Source organism: Taudactylus pleione, unplaced genomic scaffold (assembly GCF_031769625.1).
Source record: "Taudactylus pleione unplaced genomic scaffold, aTauple2 ptg000384l, whole genome shotgun sequence".
Classification (NCBI taxonomy): Eukaryota; Metazoa; Chordata; class Amphibia; order Anura; family Myobatrachidae; genus Taudactylus; species Taudactylus pleione.
In genome coordinates, this window is record NW_028284785.1 from 603182 (window position 1) to 622879 (window position 19698).

At 46.3% G+C, this 19698-nt stretch overlaps 1 protein-coding gene across 1 annotated transcript; it reads right to left on the reverse strand.

The window, feature by feature from the left end:
* Positions 1 to 1454: 1454 nt before the first annotated feature.
* Positions 1455 to 13885, reverse strand: LOC148507783 (cornifelin homolog A-like). The gene is made up of 4 exons (XM_088445594.1): positions 13784 to 13885; positions 10983 to 11100; positions 5824 to 5960; positions 1455 to 2091 (listed from the first exon to the last, which is right to left on the reverse strand). The coding sequence occupies exons 1-4, from the start codon at positions 13796 to 13798 to the stop codon at positions 2002 to 2004; spliced, it is 360 nt and encodes a 119-aa protein (XP_088301720.1). The 5' UTR covers positions 13799 to 13885; the 3' UTR covers positions 1455 to 2001.
* Between the last annotated feature and the right edge of the window lie 5813 nt (positions 13886 to 19698).

Below are 19698 nucleotides of genomic sequence, written 5' to 3' on the forward strand. Positions count from 1 at the left end.
TAATCTGAAATTACCTAAGATGTTGGTCAATGTTTGTTCAACTGTTTGATTAACTGTTATGTAATCACACTTTGTGCATTTAACACTTGGTGTTTTTAACCCTAGCTGCAAACAGCCCCAGCTGCCCCTAGACTGAATATAAGGAGTGGTAACCCTTGATTAAGACAGGCTACAACTGACTCAATTGGCCTGCTGATCAAAGGAGATAACTTGCTCTGAGTTGGAGCAAAAACCAGGCCAGATATATACCATAAACTATGCTTCACTGACCAATACAGACTATACAGGAAGAGAAAAAAAAAAAAAAAACTATGCAAGAGATACAGTCACATACATTTGAATCCACACACGATTGCAAGCATGAGGTTCTATGCAGAATATCGGTGCAATAAGCAAGATGAGACAGTCACATACCTGAGGGATGTATTTAATAATCCCTTTATATAAGCGTAATACTTGCAACCAAAATACCCATGAATTAGAATCTTTTATACACTGCTACTTTCTGACACTGTATCTATGATATCTATATCTATGATATGCAGGGGCGCCGAGAGAGGGGGGGAGCGGGTACAGAGGGGCCCGGCGGGGGCCCGTGTCCGGCGCCCCCCCCCCTCACTTCCTCCCTCCCTCCCTCTGCAGCAGCCCAGCACACAGCCACAGCAATCTCCTATGCCTGGAGGGGGGAGCGATCACACTGATCTGAGGGGCTCACAGCGCCCCCTCCCCAGCACGCGGCGCTGCAAAACTCTTTTTTTTTTCTTCAAGGGGGCGTGGCTACGCCTTCTGAAATTAGGCCACGCCCCCTCTTTACCGGGGCCCGGCGTGGCTCTCTACGCCCCTGATGATATGAGACAGGGGTTGCAACATTGTATTATGATATGGTCTGCAATGTATTTATTGCTTTTAGAATATGATACACAAATGCTGATACAGTAGCTCTCAGTACCTATACTATAGGGTAGATAGAGCTCTATTATCATGCAATAGATGTGCATAATCTACATCTAGCACAACAATACAGAGATTTTTATGAGAAAACGACTCTATAGATATACCTGTCTTCTATAGATGCACTGCACTTGCATAACATATTTATTATTAAGGAGCATCACATTAAAAGATTCTAATTCATGTGTATTTTGGTTGCAAGTATTACGCTTATATAAAGGGATTAGTACATATAGGAGTGAATCTTACTACCTGCCAAACCTGCCCACATACCCATTAGGAGATATATTGTTAAGATTAAGGGGTCTATTTACTAAGCAGTGTTAGAAGACAGAGTGAAAAGTGATAAGAAAGTGATAAGGTGCCAGCCAATCAGCTCCCAACTGTCATCTCACAGGCTGTGTTTGAAAAATGACAGTTGGGAGCTGATTGGCTGGCACCTTATCATTTTCTTATCACTTTTCACTCATTCTCCTAACACTGCTTAGTAGATAGACCCCTAAGTATGGTCACCACAAGGTAAATGTTACATACATAATAAATAACACACCGTTTAAGAAAATGTTTGATTTGGTGTCTATGATTTTAATATGTTAGATAATGGATGACTCTGTCAGATCTTTTGAATCAGAGTCTGCACATCCCACTTTATTTTAAGGAGGGAATCGATTAAAAGTTATGTTTTAATTATACTTATTTACAGCAGTTAATTGTATTAATAAATCAATCTTAAAAGAGTGCCCCACAAAGGAATCACTTGGTGTAAATTGGCCCAGGACAATGGAGGTTTTTTTAAAATTTCACATTTCTCTAATCTTTTGTCACTGTAGAAATCCTATACAACCGATGGAGCGTCTTAATACGCACAGCAACGGATCAGCACCACAGCCGGCAGGCATTTCAGTAAATAGGCGCAGCTGCAATAGCATGCACCTCAGAAGCAGGCCCACTGTATTGTGTGTAGACAGATAAAGAGATATTGGCAGAATTCTGTCTACATTTATATAGTCTCTGGTTTCTCTTCTCAGTACAGTTCAGTCAGAGGTGTCTTTATTTCCTGTCCTTCAGCTCACGTGCCAGCTGACACAGGGCGCAGGGACCACAGAATGTGAGACACACACAGTCATTGCAGATGGTTCCCTGTAATGCAAAATAACAGAGACTGCTCAGAGAGTGTTAGACACTAAGAGGGTGTGAGAGACTGCTCAGAGAGTGAGAGAGACAGATCAGATAGTGTGAGAGACTACTGGATACACCTATTTGCTGCTGAGATAAATCCACAAGCAGCCAATCAGAAGTGGTTAGCAGCCATCATTGTCATTAATATGTACAGTATTTGCACTAGCCCCCAGGTACCTGAATGTGATATGGCTTTTACAGGTGTATGAGGTCTGTATTTGTCCGTAATTATGCAAACATGCCACCATTGGCCTATGTGATGCCAGCCCTTCCGTCCCCTTCCCGTCTCTCAAGTGGGTTCAGGTGTCAGATTCTACGGAATCTATATACAGGCCACTGCTTGTATATATCATGCACAGAATAAAGCTGTGCATCTTACGCTGTGCAAACTGGCATAAATCCAATTCAGAACCAGCCCCCATATCTTTACAATGCCCAGTTTTTGTAGTCAGTAAATCACAGCCTTCTAACACCCCTGTATAGCTCCATCCACCGATTGCAGATTTTCCTGTCGCCAACCCAGTCACACTTTGGCAAACATCTCGATGTAGCAGTTGTATGTCCCCCCCATTCTGTTGTACCAAATCCAATAAGATGATTGCTGATAGGGCCAAACAAGATCGGTATGAAATACAGACAATCGGGATCCTGGCGGTCAGAATCCCAATGCCGGGATCCCGACAGGGTTAACATAGCGACACTTGTTGGTCGGTATGTTAACCCTCCCCCTCTTCCTACCCTAACCCTCCCTCTTTAGTGCCTAACCTTAACCTCCCACCTAGTGTCTGAACCTAACCTCCCCCTCCCCGCACCTTAAACCTAACCCTCCCCCATTAGTGCCTAACCCTAACCTCCCCCTAGTGTCTGAACCTAACCTCCCCCTCCCCGCACCCTAAACCTAAACCTCCCCCTTAGTGTCTAACCCTAACCTCCACCTAGTGTCTGAACCTAACCTCCCCCTCCCTGCACCCTAAACCTAACCCTCCCCCCTTAGTGCCTAACCCCTAAACCTAACCCTCCCCCCTAGTGCCTGAACCTAACCTCCCGCACCCTAAACCTAATCCTCCCCTCTTAGTGCCTAACCCGTAAACCTAACCCTCCCCCTAGTGCCTAACCCCTACACCTAACCCTCCCCCAACCCTGCTACTTACCTTCGGCATCCCGGCGGTCAGGATGCTGGCGCCGAGATTCTGACCAGTGTCGGTATTCCGGTGCCGGTAATGTAAGCGTCGGCATCCCGAACGCCGGGATGCTGAACGCGTCCCGGCCAAACCTAGTATGTTATTCATACTGCTATTCTGCTGGCCAACTGGGTTGTTTTAGTTATGTGTGGGTAAATTACCAAAAAGACACTGATCCCAGTAAGTATTTGAACAGAGGGCCTGATCCAGCACAGATAGCAGTTGCAACAGCGTACGCATCGGCCGATAGTGCATACTGCATATGCACCGCAGTGCGCGTGTACAGGTTAGCATTGCGATCGCACTGCTAGCAGGCACACAGATATAAAGCCATCGCAGAGTGAGGGAGTGGTCGGAGAAATGCAGGGATGCCTGTCCGCTTGAATGCCGTTTCCTGGGCGTACATAATTTAGCCACTGCAACGGCATACGCAGCTTGTGTACTCACTGCGTGCGACCAGACTTTGTGCGAATTTCTGAAACAAGATAGACCTGCTGTGATTCTGTGTGAGGGTCCGATGTTACTTGATGTTACCGATGTACAGTATATGCAGGACTGTGAGGTCTTACAGAAGTGAGATAGTGGTGGTGGCTCAGCGGTTACAGACATTAGCATATTCTCGCAGCAGAACTGCATGTGTAACCGCAGCTGCGATTGCATTAGCGATCCATGCTGAATCAGGCCCAGAGTCTTTCTGAGGGATGTAGTTGTAATTCCGGATGATGGCGATTAGAATGCTGGTGCTGGAATTCCGACACTAGTCACAATCCCGGCCCTGGCGACCCAACTGTAAGTTAGGGGGAGGGTTAGGGATGGTTTACTATTTACAGTTAGGCACCTGGAGGAGGGTTAGATTGGGCACTAGGGGGGGCGGGTAAGGTTTAAGGTGCGGAGCAGGGGAGGTTAGGCAATAAGGAGGAGGGGATGTAGTCAGGAAACCGACGGTCAAAATGCAGACCGCCGGCTTCCCGACTGTTAAATTACGGCAGGGTACTAATGACAGGCGTCGAAATCCCGACGCCTGTCATTATACCTATGCCGCGAGTCCGACGCCCGGCATACTGTGGGAGGGGAGGGTTAGGTTAGGGCTCCCGGGGGGGACTTAGGGTTAGGTACCCTCCCGGGAGGGTTAGGTTTAGGCTAGGGGAAGGGGGTGTTAGGGTTAGGTGCACCTGGGGGAGGTTAGGGTTAGGCATCCCCCAGGAGACTTAGGTTTAGGCTGCGGGGACGGGGGGGTTAGGTTTAAGCACTTAGGGGGGGTTAGGGTTAGGTCCTAGGTGGGAAAGGTTAGGGTTAGGCACCCCTAAGGGAGTGTTAGGGGGGGTAGGGTTGGTTATACTTACCTAAATCCCCTGCCGGCATCGGGATTTGAACCGCCGGGCCATAGTTAGATAGGGTTAAGGGTAGGGAGAGGGGGAGGATTAGTGTTAGGCACTAGGGGGGAAGTTAAGGTTTAGGGTGGGGGAGGTTAGGTTTAGGCTCTAGGGGGGAGGGTCAGGATTAGGCAGCTGGGAAGGATGGTTAGCTGTTGGGAGAGGGGGAGGATTAGGTTTAGGCACTAGGGGGAGGTTTAGGTGTAAGCAGCGGGGAGGGATGGTTATGGGTAGGTTTAGGATACTTACTAACAAGTGTTGGTATCCTAACCCTGTCCGGATGCCGGCATCAGGATTCTGACTACCGGGACCCAGAGCACCTACATCCCATACCCAACCCCTTTCAGATGTCTTCTGCCATGCCTATGAATTCTGATTTAGCAATAAACACATCAGACCAGTCATCATCTACATAGGTGTATCCAAACTGGACATAGATCTGGTTGCGGATCTGACAGTGTATGGGAAATGTAGAGGCACACAGGGATGTGGTGAAGCGTGACGGAAATAAGGATAAGAGCGAGTGCGCGTAGACAGTGTGCAAGAGGAAATTCTTCAGACAGAAAAGGGTCCTATAGCTGTCAATTAAAAAAAAACATAAACATGAGGTTACTCAGGGGCATATTTATCATTTTTAATGTGGATGTGATACATTTTTTTCTCGTAAATTTGCAATGCGAAAATTATTATTTTTTAGTTACACAAATTTACTATTCTGCTCTGATAAGAACCCGTCCTGGTTAGGAGAATGAAGCAGTCTGATAGCGTAAAGCCATTACACTGCTTCCTGGTTTGGGTCCTTGCACACACTGCGCACCGACGACCGGCACATGTGTCACCGGGAGTCGACGAAGAGAGATCTGGAAAAATGTGTGAACTAGTAATCTGTAGGCTACTGTAGGATAACGACATCTGGAGATGATATTACCTATCGAGGCCAAGCACGGAATGCTTCACATTCTGGAGCTTGGTAAATCCGGCAGCACCGGAGCCCCCGGAGAAACAGCTATTTTAGAGGAGTATCCCCCAAATATTAATGATAAGGAGGCCCCTCGCAGAGGAAAGGAAACAAAGGTCAGGACTGTCCTATTATAAAGTTTACGCAATAAAAAATGATATAAAATGTAAAAATTACTTACCTGGATGCGGTATCGTTCTCTAACGCCTGTGCGCATGGCGAGCACAGTGCCCCCTATCACTGGCAGACAGCAGCACTCTCCGTAGTCTGATGCCACTTTGCAAGCCAAACAACAGGGCACAAATGTTCCACATAGGCCTGTAGGAAGAAAACAGGTCATGCATGTAGCAAATAGATCCCCCCAAAATATGATATTCTCAAAATGCATAACATGTCAAAATCTAGTCTGTATGATGTATGACGGTCTATCATTTTATATTCTGTATATTGTCAATGTCAGTTGCTATTCTTGTGCATGTCAGGAAGGACGGGGATTAGAAAAAGGTAAATTGTAAATTGAGTGAATGGCTCTCACATAACAAGAAGAATGTATATCCCTCACAGTGTGAGGTCATGTGTGGAGAATTAGCTCTCTCCCTTTTATGGCCCCTGGAGTCAGAGTGTTTTTGATTGTAAACCCAGAACCAAACCTCTTTTTATAGCAAGGCTCACTACTTCACATCTAAAGGACGCTGTATGCCTCTGTGTGGTGCTATAGAAACTGAGATAAGGACTGGTATGATTACTTGGGGGAGTTGCAGAGGGAGTTTAGCACCTAGCTTGTTAAAACCAGATGATATTCCAATATTAAAGGGTATAAATTGGTTACCAATGAAACCCAAAGGCTTTTTGAAATGTGGAAAGTCCTGTTGCACTACCTGCCACTATACAAAATATATTATGGCCAAGAATATTGACAAACTGTATGAAATAAACTCCTTTATAAACTGTAATTCTAGATATGTTATTTACATGTTGAACTGTGATTGTGACCTTAACTATATAGGTAGAACAATCAGACCTTTTAAAATAAGTTTCATAGAACATTGTAGAAACATTATTATTAAGTATCAGAAACACAGAGTATCCAGACATTTCTGCGATACACATAACGCTGATCCCCTATGTCTCAGAGATGCGCATCCCCGCAGGTCGTACATCGCATCTTCAGATCTTGCCTGCTGCAGGTAGGATCTGCCAATCTCATACACCATTTGGTGCAATAGATAGATTTTGTGCGATATAGATCTTTAGTCAGATTGGACACTTTTTAGCACCATATCATGTCCCAGAGAGCCTGGGAGGGTGAGAGTTCAAGGGAAATTGCCCACAATATCGCATCGTGAGCACATCGTCTAGTGTGTAGGCACCTTAAGTGTGTAGGCACTATGGGAGACAATGGATGTGCCTGCCACTGGGTGCCAGCACTGAAGGGCACCTTCTCCATTGTCCACAATATATTCACCCCACTTATGGCAGTACCCGGAGTGTACCGTCATGGTTGCCCAATACATGGCACCTCCAGGGGAGTAGCGAGGGTGGTTCCAGTGGAGCATGAGCTCCGTGCGCCAAAATTTACAGAGGGCGCCATTCAGGTTTACTGAATTCATGGAGCGCTGCACTGTATGATGGCTGTCTGTTAGTTTTATCTAGGTTTGTTTGCTCTATATCCTAAATAAGATACAGATCTTAGATCCATTTCTACATTTCATGCTCCCTCAAGCTGCCCAGATTGCCTCCCTTCCGGCTCTCCCTCATTTGTGATCATCTTCTGTCACCTCCCCTTCCCTGTCAGAGTGATTACATTCACTTCTCACCTCTTTAATTCCCTCCCCTCTACTCTGTGATCGGCTCTTTGCCCCTGTCCACTCCTTTCTTATTGGCCTCTGTCACCTTCCCTCTCTCCTCTCCTTTTCTTATTGGCTTCTGTCACCACCCCTCTCCTCTCCTTTTCTTATTGGCAGGTATGAGTTAAAAAAAAAGTCACTGCTTTGCTATTTAAAGTAATGGAGGTGTTCCCAGGCATGACCACAAAGTGTTATTTTAAAAATACTGTATTAGAAGACCTGAAATAATGGTGGTAGACAGAACATGATTAGTAGTACTCACATTAATATAGGTGCAATGTATATTTGCAAAGTAGGAGCATAGCTGAGAATGGAGCTTCCCATAGGTGTCCCCACTCCAGTGATAGCTGCTTGGGGCAGTAATTGCAGTAATAAGCTGTGCACCCTGTGGAATCTCACTGTTACACATGTACTCTGTTAATTTAAGTTAAATGATCAGAATATATAATACAATCCAGTGGCGTAAGTTCATCCCAGGTGCCCAGAGGCAAGTTATAATTTGCTGCCCCCCACCCCCCGTCACAGCCGCTGACACTGTAATGTAGCAATTCGCATGCATCAAGGCTATAGATAGATGAAGGCAGCAGCTGATGGTCTGACATGGAGCTCTTCACTAGTGTATGGTGGTTTCTCAGGTGCCGGTAAGGGGTGCCATGTATTGGGTGGCCATGACTGTACACTCCGGGTACCTAATTACAGCCCTAAGTGGGGTTAATATGTTGTGGACTATGGAGGAGGTGCCCCTTCATAGCTGGAGCCCGGTGGCAGGCGCCTCCATTGTCTCCCATAGTTCTGCTCCTGATACAATCTCCTCTATTCTGTAATGAAAATGATTCAAATGAGATAAAAGTCAGATCCTAGGTGCTATACATAAATAAAGCAGTGCCAAAGGATCTACCCCTTAATGTGCATCACTAAAGCATTCTATACCCCTGATGGGACCTCAACACCCAGCGTGATACTGCCACTGTTTGCTGTTTTTCTCTTCACTTCAGTATTCCCCTGCAGGCTGGCAATACCCCACTAGCACAGTTCAGTATAGGGAGGGGGCGCTATGACTTGCACTTTCTCCGGGCGCCATGGTTCCACGCTACTCCTCTGGGCACCTCTTCCCTGTACCTGAGAAGCCACCATACACTAGTGAAGAGCTCCGTGTCAGACTATCAGGTGCCGCCTCCATCTAGCTATAGCCTATCCTTGCTCATTGGTGTCACTGCTCCTCAGCAACTTCTTACAGTATGTCAGTGTGACACGTCCAGCGCCCCCCTCACCCACACCTTCCTGTCTCACTCCTCCCTGCTGGCATACATCTATCCTTTGTGCACTACAAGTCGCGTTACACATAATGTGTGAGTGCAGAGCGTCTCAGTAGCGCCAAGCATCTTTTCGTGCAAAATTTACCCTTCAAATGCGTCTTATTCATACAGCAAAGCAGATAGGACGCACAAGCAGCTTCTGCTGATTAAAATGATATGTGGCATGCCTATATTCTGTGTGTGGGTGTATCTGCATGCAAAATGCTATATTACAGTGTCAGTGGCTGTGACGGGGGGGGGGCACCAAATTCTAATTTGCCTCTGGGTGTCTGGGATGAATTTACACCACTGTGGTCCGATATCTGTCAATAAATCTCTATTGGCATCGGCACTGCCGTTTCTACTGCAGCTTCATGTCTGTGTGTGGCTTAGGGTCCGGCACCTGTCAGCGCCCACAGGTTTCTACAACCCATCTCAGCCGTGAGCTAGTGTTGTGAGCACACACAGGTCGGCGCTCCCTGCTGTCCTAGACCCCCACACTTAGCTCTGCCAGCCGGTGTTCATTGAGACGCAGCAGTCGGACCTCTGACCAGAGCGCTCGCTCTGAATCAGGGCCCTCCTACCTAAACTTGGAGCGGCCTCCTGGCTGCTCGCATAGCTGTGAGTGACCACCCACAGCATATGCGAGCGGCCAAAAAGATGGTCGCGATGGTCAAAACCATCGCGACCATCGGGCTTGCGACGAGACCCTGCGGTAGGGTCTCGGTGACCGCAAGCCCTGGAGTGATTTTGGCTCTATCAGAGCCAAAATCACTCCCACTGACATCATTAGTGATGTCAGTGGGGCCGGACCCAGACGGTAGGCGTTCCCATGGGAACGCCTCCATCTGGCAGCCACGCCCCCGGCACGCCCACCAAAGGGGGCGTGCTGTCACTCAACATTGACAGCACGCCCCCTTTGGTGCGAGACCCATAACAACGGCTACCCTGTCGTTATTTGGGTCTCGCGCATGCGCATGACGGAGCTCCCTCGGTCATGCGCATGCGCACTAGGGCACCATCGACCCGCTTGCGAGCGCTCAGCGCTCGCGAGCGGGTCAGAATCAGGCCCGCAGTTCAGTGGCTACTTTTTAGTATAACTAATTGTTACTTTTAATAAATTGTATCCTTATAGCATGCTTGCTTCAGATTATTATTTCAATTCATTCAGTACTTCTACCAGCGTTGTGAGCTTTTCATTATTTGACTATGGAGTTTGCATGGCTGTTTGCTCGATTTGTATGCACCTGCTAACAATGTGTGTGGCTGAGATAGGCAAACACACTAATTAAAAAGGGTTTCTACATATTTTTAGTACATGTAGTGTATTTTTTTAACAAGTCCTTGAGATGCATAATATGGGAAAACTTAAAAATATGTTTTGAGCCTGTGAAAGTGTCTTATTTATATTGTGTAACCATGGCCATGATTCAGGGGAGGGGGCTAAGCCATGAACGGCTGTGATTTCTTCCAGATTCGCTGCTGTGGTAATAAAAATATGCTAATCTCAGCCTTCCCCATCTGTAATTGCGAGCGTCATAGATTGCAAGCCCTGAGACGCCCACTTTCAATGTCTGTGGACAGTGGAGATCTGCCAGGGTACTCGAACACTCCACCATTGGCGCACCTTCAAGATCACCATTGACACTTAAGATGCCCTATGACTGGCGCAGTGTTTCCCTCTGAAGTTTCTCTAATCGTGGCTTCTGTGGCTGCTGCTTTGCGTTTGCCAATGCAGCCTCGATAACTGACACTCCCATAACATGCCCTTGAGACGGCCTTTTTTGCATTCGCTTCAGGCCACCTTCCAATCACCTCCCAGGAACGTCCATGACTGTCCACCGCAGCTCTTTTATGAGCGACTCTGTTCGCTAGAGCGGTACATGCATATATATAGTGGTATGCACATTGCATAGGGAATACTCTAACTCTTTGCAAATAATTGTTCAACCGTGCAAACCGACACTGCTTCCACCACTGTATCAGGCCTCACGTGCTGAGAGGGTTGAATAAGTAACATTTTTTTATGCAGATGTTATCCCATAGGGCTGATTTCATGGAAAACTACCCAGAGGGTGGTGTTAGGTTATAGACATAAACAATTCCATATGTGTATTTCACTGTTGCTATATATGTTATGCCTCTGTATGTAACTTGTCACATGCACTGTATGTTAGAATGTGTCAGTTCAAACTTACAGATGCCGACATCATCACAACAGTCCATGACCTTAGAATTCCATTGACCTGTTCTGGAAGTGGTAGTGGCATATACTTGTACCACTTGCTGTGTGGAGATTGGGAAAGTCAGTGGGACCTGCAAAAAAAAACAAAAAACATTTATGAGCTTCTTGGGCTGAAACCTCCACAACAAGGGCAGCACAGATGGTGTAATGGTTAGCATTACTGCCTCAGAGCACTGAGGTTGTTGGTTCAATTCACACTATTCGGGTACATACCGCAGTTGATTACCGCTCTATGTAGCTGACCTTATTTATTCGCTATTTGCTCTTATACTGTGATTCCGTTTTTTGTCTATATTTATGCGCATTATTAATTACCCATCCTTGTGTTGAAGGTGGTATTTTAATATATATTTCGTTGATTTGTGAAAATAAATTTATATATGTTTTTAGAACTTTTAGCACATGCACTTCGTTATTTATGAAATTTTCCTCATGATTGCACCATTGAACTTACTTTTATATAGTATCATTTACTTATGGCACATTAGCAGTTTTTTCAAGAGACATACGTATTTAACGTTATTGTATTATTGCACACTTACATACCTATGAACACTAGCACTTTACCTGTATACAGTAGGTAATCATTATTTTTGATGATTGGCATGGTCACATATTTATTTCTCACTAAAGGGCCTATTCATCAACACTAAAATAAAGTTTTTAAGGACATTTTCCTTAATTAACGTTATTTTAGTATTCATGAAGAGACTTAACACAGGAGATATCATTGATCAAGTCCCCCTGTGTTAATTTCCAAACTCCCCATACATTAGTACATTAGTATGGGGATGTGGAAATTATGGTATTCATCACATTCCGAAAATTATGTATTTTCGGAATTTGATGCAGTTACTATCCGCCACTGTGAGGTGGCGAGTAGCAGGTAACACTTACCTGCTTCCAGCTGGTGAGGTCCCCCGGTGTCTTCCTCCGGCACTCTGGTCCGTTCTCTGGCTCCAGTGGCTGTTCTGAGACGTGTTCTCCCAGCAGAACACAATAAAGTTTAAAAAAAAAAAAAAATATACAGTATATATTTTTTTTTCTAAACTGTACTGTGTGCTGCTGGGAAATCACGTCTCAGAACAGCCACTGGAGCCAGAGGAAGCTGGAGCGGGCAGGTAAGTGCGGGGACGGGGGGGAGGTATGCGGAGAGGGGAGGGTGGGTATGGGTGGGGGGGGGTGAGGGGGACACAAAATGTCCGCAGCTGTAGGCAGTGCTGTGCATGCGCTGGTTTTACAGATGTAACAGCGCATGTGCAGCACGGATTACAGCTGCGGTAAGTTAGAGTAGACAGGGAAAACTATCTATTTCCCGAAAAGCTGTCATCGCAAACATGGACAGCTTTTCGGAATAGATAGTTATGGGGAGGAGGAATGATGAATTCCTCCGGTAATTAGGTAGAACTCCAAGGCGAGTTCTAAACCTAATTACCTCCAGAGAATTTTTAGGTATGATGAATAGGCCCCTAAGTCACTAGAAAGGTTGGCATTTTTGCACATTTCATTGATTATTAATATCAAGTTGCTCGATAAGTTAATTTAATTATTTTTATTAATTCTCTTAGTGCACCACCAGCACTATAATATTATTGACATAGGCCGATTCAGACCCACTCGCAAGCGGCTGTCCGCTCGCAAGTGGGTCGATGTTGTGCACTGTGCATGCGCACGACGGCGGGAGCTCCGTCGTGCGCATGCGACGAGCGAAGGAAAGTCCTTCGCTCGTTGTGTCTGATCAAAGGGGGCGTGCTGTCGATGTTGATTGACAGCACGCCCCCTTTGGTGGGCGTACCGGGGGCGTGCCTCCCTGACGGGGTCGTTCCCAAGGAAACGCCTACCGTCAGAAGCCGGCCCACTGACATCACTAGTGATGTCAGTGGGAGTGATTTTGGCTCTGATAGAGCTCCGGCTCGCAGTTTCGATGGTCGCGAAGGTCAAGACCATCGCGGTTATCAAACTGCACGCTCGTATAGGCTGTGGGTGGTGACCCACAGCTATACGAGCGTCCAGGGGGACTCTCCATAGTTATGGAGGACGGCCCTCATTCAGAGCGTGCGCTCTGCTCAGAGCGTACGGCTCTGAATGAGGGCCATAGTGAGCTGACGCCCGTAACAGTGGGTTCTAATTGTTATTTATTTGCTATATAAATATTAGCTGGCGCTGTGCCCACCTATTTTTCTATGGTATAAAATGACCTGCAGGCTGTGTGTATAAGATGTATATAAACAAATGCATTCTGTGTTTAGATTTGGGTCCCATTCCCTAGATATCTCATTATGGTATGCAATTATTCCAAAGTACGGAATATTCCGATATCCAAAATACACCTGGTCCCAAGCATTTTGGAAATGGGAGACTCAACCTGAAATTTCTTTAGATTTGTTAAATACCCATGTACCCACGGTAAACAAAGCAGTCTTTAACTGCAAACCTTTAATTAAGTAGTTAAAGTACATGTTATAAACAAAACATCAAGCAAGAATAGCTTGGCCATTATATCGCCCCCATCACATCCCCACAATCCCCTCTTCCCCCATGAAACCTGACTAGTCCCCAAGCTCTGCATTCTTCAGTATAGGAGCAGTCACAGTAAATAATTTTCTACTAAGTATATGAGAACCATAGACGGGACATATGCAGAATTAAAGCATAGTCCAGTTCTTATCTATCAGTCCTATTAGGATTCCCAGCCTGTACTGCACTAGACACGCAGTGTAGTGTACAGTACTGCCCCAAAGAACTGACACTTACTTGTTCTCGGGCCATGTCTCAGAGTGAAGAAGCTGTGTGAGAAATCAGTCTAAGTATTTACTTGTCTAGGTACAGTAGCTACAGGAAGATGCTGATCCAATCTGGGCGTATACAGCAGATATGATTGTGAACTCCCCATAATACCCACTCACAATTCCTGCCTCCTCACACCCCTCGCAGCTTGCTGTATACCTGGTGCTCCCTCACATCTATATATCCCCTCCCCGCCCTACTGCACGCTCCTGCTTGTCCCTTTGTTGGTTACAGGAAATAACAGAAATGGGCATTGAACATATACATAATCAGATGTTGATATCAAGGACATACAGATACCTAATGCCTTAGGCATGTGAAGTTATAATAACATGTTAAATAAGAAACTGTACATGCTACATGCTCATGCCAAATTTGCCTGGGTAGTTACTGTGGATAAAGTAGCAAGAAAAATCAAAAGCAAAATGAAAACAAGAAACATAAATTTAGAATGAATTCATATATTGACTACAGCTGTTCATTGCTGTCCCTGGTATATGTCTAATATCCCTTTCAGACGAGATGCGTTCAGTATCCTGGCACAAGGGATGCTGGAGCTTAGAATACCGGTGCCGGAACCCCACCTGTCAGCATCCCGACCACTGGCATCAGGGCCGGTTCTAGACTTTGTGGAGCCCCCCCCCCCGAAAAAATAAATAAATAACTTTTTTTAGATTGCGTTCCTCCGCGCGCGCTTCCGGAGAGGGGGCGTGTCCTTGAAGAACACCCCAAATTCATCACACTGTGGGGCGTGCCCTGCACTTACGGAGGTGCTGGGCTTCCCCCAAGTTCTCCCCTCATGGCGAATAATTGCCATGCGCAGTAATGCGCCTTACACAGTATGTCTTACACAGTAATGCCCTTTATAAGACATTATGCCACACGCAGTAATGCCCTCTATAACACATTATGCCACATGCAGTAATGCCCTGTATAACACATTATGCCACATGCAGCAATGACCTGTATAACACATTATGCTGTACGCAGTAATAACCTGTATAACACATTATGCCACATGCAGTAATGCCCTGTATAATACATTGTGCCACACACAATAATTCCCTTTATAATACATTATCCCCAATTCAAATTACGCCACACAGTAGTCCCTTATTCATGTTATGACACACAGTGGTGCCCCTTTTACACAATGCCCACAGTAGTAGTGCCCCTAATACAATGCCCGCAGTAGTAGTGCCTCTTATACAATGCCCACAGCAGTGGTGCCCCTTACACAATGGACCCAGTAGTGGTGCCTCCCATGCAGTGCCCCCATTAGTATTGCGCACAGTGGTAGTGCCCCCAGTAAGTGCCCCCATTGGTAATGTCCCCAGTAGTAGTGCCCCAATTGGTAATGACCCCAGTGATAATGACCCCATTAGTAGTGCCCCCGGTAGTAATGCCCCCTTTTAGTGCCCCCAGAAGTAATGCCCCCTATAGTAATTTTCCCAGTAGTAATGCCCCTTATAGTAGTGATGCCCCCAGTAGTAGTGCCCCCTATAGTTGTGATGCCTCTATTGGTGACCCCATTGGTAATGCCCCCAATTGTAGTGTCCCCAGTGGTAATGCCCCCTATAGTAGTGCCCACAGTAGTAATGCCCCATTAGTAGTGCCCCCAGTAGTAATGCCCCCCTATAATAATGCCCCCAGTAGTATTGCCACCTATTAGTGCCCCCAGTAGCAATGCCTCCTATAGTAATCCCCCAGTATTAATCCCCCCTATAGTAGTGATGCCCCCATATTGCTCTCTGCGGGAGCCGGAAGCTGGAGCTCAGGAGTGAGTTCTGGCTTTGGCTGCTGCTGCAGGGAGGGAGCCGGGTGCCCGCTAGTAACAAATCTCAGCGGGCGCCCAGCAAATGGAGCCTCCCTGCAATGGCTAGCGGGGGGGGGACCGGCGCCATTTTTTTCTTTCTTCTGGGGACTCAGTGGCACCCTCTAGGGGCCGGCGCTCCGGGCAATGGCCCTGTCAGCACGGCCCTAGAACCGTCACTGACAAGCATCCCGACAACCGGCATCCTGAAGGTAAGCAGCAGGGTTAGGGGGAGGGTTAGGGTTAGGCACTAGGGGGAGGGTTAGGCACTAGGGTAAGGCATTAAGAGGGGAGGGTTAGGTTTAGGGTGCGGGGAGGGGAGGTTAGGTTTAGGCACCTTGGAGTTAGGGTTAGGGAGAGGGGGAGGATTACCTACCAACAGGTGTCAGTATCCTAACCCTGTCGGGATACCAGCATCTGGATTTTGATCGCCGGTATCCCAAGTGCCGGAATCCCGTATACCCAACCTCTTTCAGACATGCAACCCAGGAATTTGGCTGTGCAGACCCGGTATTTTCTACCCAGGTCCAACCCCGGATTTTGCTCAGAGATCCCCTTTCACACTGCACCTCAGACCCGGGAAATTTCCAGGTTGAACCCTTTCAGACATAAGCTGGGTTTTTCAGTGTTTTTCTAAGTTTTTCACCTTTTTGTTGTTGAAAGTGGACGCTTTGGTGGCTCATAATAATGAGGTCATGCGTGCTGTCTGCATGTGGCCACACATCTAGCAATCACTGACCATCCATTGCCTCTGCTTGACTCTCTCTGGCGTGCTATCTGTGTGTGACAACAAAGGTAGCATACCACATACACTGACCATCCACTGCCTCTGCTCCTCTCTTTCCCCGCTCATGTGACTGTGGCATCTCTGACTGTCGTCTCCCGCTGATGACCTCATCAGAAGCCACCTCAAGCAGCTCTGAATGGCCAATCAGTTGTTTTTAGGCGTGACCCGGGAGTAAATTTCTGGTTCACACCATTCAAACGTAAGCCGGGTCTTCTATCCAGGTCGCAAGTCCTGGGAAAAACCCAGGTCAATCGCAGGGGCACAGGACCTGGGACTGTGAATCTGGATAGACCCTTTCAGACATAAGCCAGACTGGGGTTGATGCGCGTTCATGTGCAAAAACCCGGGTTTTTTGCGTATGTCTGAAATGGGTATAAAAGGCTTATTCTCTAAACCCTTTTATGATTTAAGTAAAGTAGGTATGTAACACGTGTCACAGATTTCTCTTGCATGTCACACAAAATTGCAGCATACCGCTGTCCCAATGCTATGTATGGGGAAATGGCATTAGTGCAATTTCACAAGCTACTAAAACCAAAATTGTCTCTGTAAAGTAATGCGTTATCCCACTTACTTCTATTGAGCAGCCCGGATGGAGAGGTGTCTTCCGATCATTATCCAGTAGACGGGAGCTAATCGTTACCCATATTGAAAGTAACTCGCATTGCACATACACAAATCTGGTAGTTAAGTGATAGAAGTATACTTACCTTGTGCTGGCAAGCGGGTAAGTCCTCCTCCTCGATGGCATCGTCTTCTCAGTGACATCTTGGGGTAGACGGTGCCGCGCAGAGAAAACAAATTCCCTGTCAACAGTGCCAGTCGGATCCTGTGGGCTTATTTTCATGGGTGGGCATGGAGGTGCAACTCCACCCGCCCCACTGTCAATCTGGCCCTGAATCATAAACACCTGGTTCAAGGAATTATTGGCACCATGCAGTTTAGAAGTGCTTCACAGGTAATTATAGGACTGTAAAATGGAAACACACCAAGATACAAAGTCCAGCTACAGTGAAAACATAAGATGCAGCAATAATTAACCAGAGTAAAACATATGAAATCATTCAGAAAACCTCTCTGGAAAGGAAAACTAGATTTCACCTCTATTACATAATTAGATCTGTTCTGGATCACGATGGTGAGATGATCTAAGGTGAAACACCTGCCATATTGTCTCCAATGCACTAACACCTCTCTTCTGGTTCATGGGGCGTCTAACAATGGAGCAATATTAAACGGAACAAAGAGTCAGGTTCCCAAGCGCATTGGAATTGATCAAAACGCAAGGTCATAATGCCGTCTCTGCATGTACAGTATCTCTCCAGCATGTACAGTTTTGTATTACAATGTGTACCTCAAGAGACTTTGGAGTTGATTCAGACCCGGACGCTAAGCTGCGAACTCACGTTATGGCTGATAATCGCACGTTTACGCGAGTCACTCACTGTGCTCGGGATTTGTGCGCTGGTAGTACACAGACTGGATGCTAATTTGAGTGACAGAGTGCTGTTTGTGGGTGGTAATAGGGGAAGGTGCTTGTGAACGGGGGAGTGGATGTGGGAACGCCGGCGTGTCTGGGAGTCTAAACAGCATTTTCTGGGTGTGCATAATTAGCAAAGGAGTGTCATTTTACACGTTACCTTGTTGTGTTTTAGTCAGCACTGATCGCAGTGCTTGCGGTGGGATAGGGTCTACCTCAAGCACTGCGTGCTGCTCCTATGGCTCTTGATGTAACCGATTAATCACAAACTTCCTGGAGATGAAGAAAGAAAGGTGGGCGTCTTTATACTGGCGTGCGTTCGCTCTGCCGTGGCTCTCTAAGGCATATAGGGCGTCCATACACCAGACAGTGCGATCGCGGCATTTGCATACCCGGCCCCTTTTGGCCGCGTGAGAGCTCAGCTTAGCGTCCGGGTCTGAATCAGCTACTTTGTTTAACGTTATCGACATACATCACTTTTATTTATAGGGCCGGATTCAATAAGAGGCAAAAAATTGCGGCCGGCGAAATGCTTTCGCTGTTGCAATCTTTTCACCTCATTCGCCTGTTTAGAGACAAAGTTTTTGCATACTTTCACAAAACGCGCACCCACTTTTCACCCTATTCAATTGCAAAACAGGCAAAAACGCAGATGTGCGAGTGCAGCGAATGGCGAAACTAGCGAAAAGGACTGCTTATTTTGGGGAAATCAGTCTGTACGCCATAAAAAGTAGAGATGTGCAGTTCGGTTTTACTCAGATATACTCGGATATGTTCGGATCTCAAAAACAGCATTATATTGGCTATCCAGCCTTCACGTGTTTTGGATAGCCAATAAGAGAAACCCAATCTAATCCGAACTTGTGATAATTTGGTGATAAGAACCCGCACATCTGTAATAAAAAGCCTAACTGACCCTGGAAATCAATATAGATGTGTATTAATAGCACATTTTGTGGATCTTAAATTGAGTCAAAGGGCTTTTACAGTATATGTATATTTGCATAAGTGTTGAAAAATGATCTAAAGCAATTTCTATTGGGAAAAATAATTGCTGTAGTTAAATTGGGGGTACATTTAAATGGGTACTAGTATATGTTTGGGTGCATTATAAAAAACGTAAAAAAAAACACCAGCTGCAATCCTAACAACACCTGTCCTATCCAAACAGCCCCCCAAAACACCTGTCCCAGTACTTTTTACTCATTTTCAAACACTTTTTACATTTTCACCCAAACAATTACATGACTTTTTTCGGGGGAAGTAAGATATTTTTTTTTATCTAATTAGTCATTTGGGGGGTGTCCAAAGGGTTCTGAACCAAGGGCCTGATTCAGAGCCGGTCGCTATTAGCGCTCGCTCGTTCAGAAAAAGGGGGTGGCTATTCAAATGAACCGTTCGCTCTTTGCGGTCTGTTGCCGCCTCTATGTCTGAACGAGCGAACAAAACATGCGGACGTTTTTTTTATAAATACGCCCCCTGGCCGCTCGCATCATACGTCATGTCCGCTATTTATTAGATTAATCGAGTACATCGACCAGCGTATGAACTGCTCGCTATTTTTGTGGTTGGTTTTTCCTACCACAAATTTGCGAGCAGTTCTGACTATAAAATAACCCAGTGACGTGGTCAGTGACGCTACTGTATTAATTATGCACACCCATAAAACGCCCGTTTTGACCTTTAAGCACGCCTGCGTTCTGATCTCCACTCCCCGTTTACAAGCACCTTCCCCTGTTACCACCCACATACGCCTCATCCTGTCACTCATATTAGCAGGCATTCGCTATTTAGCGAACAAA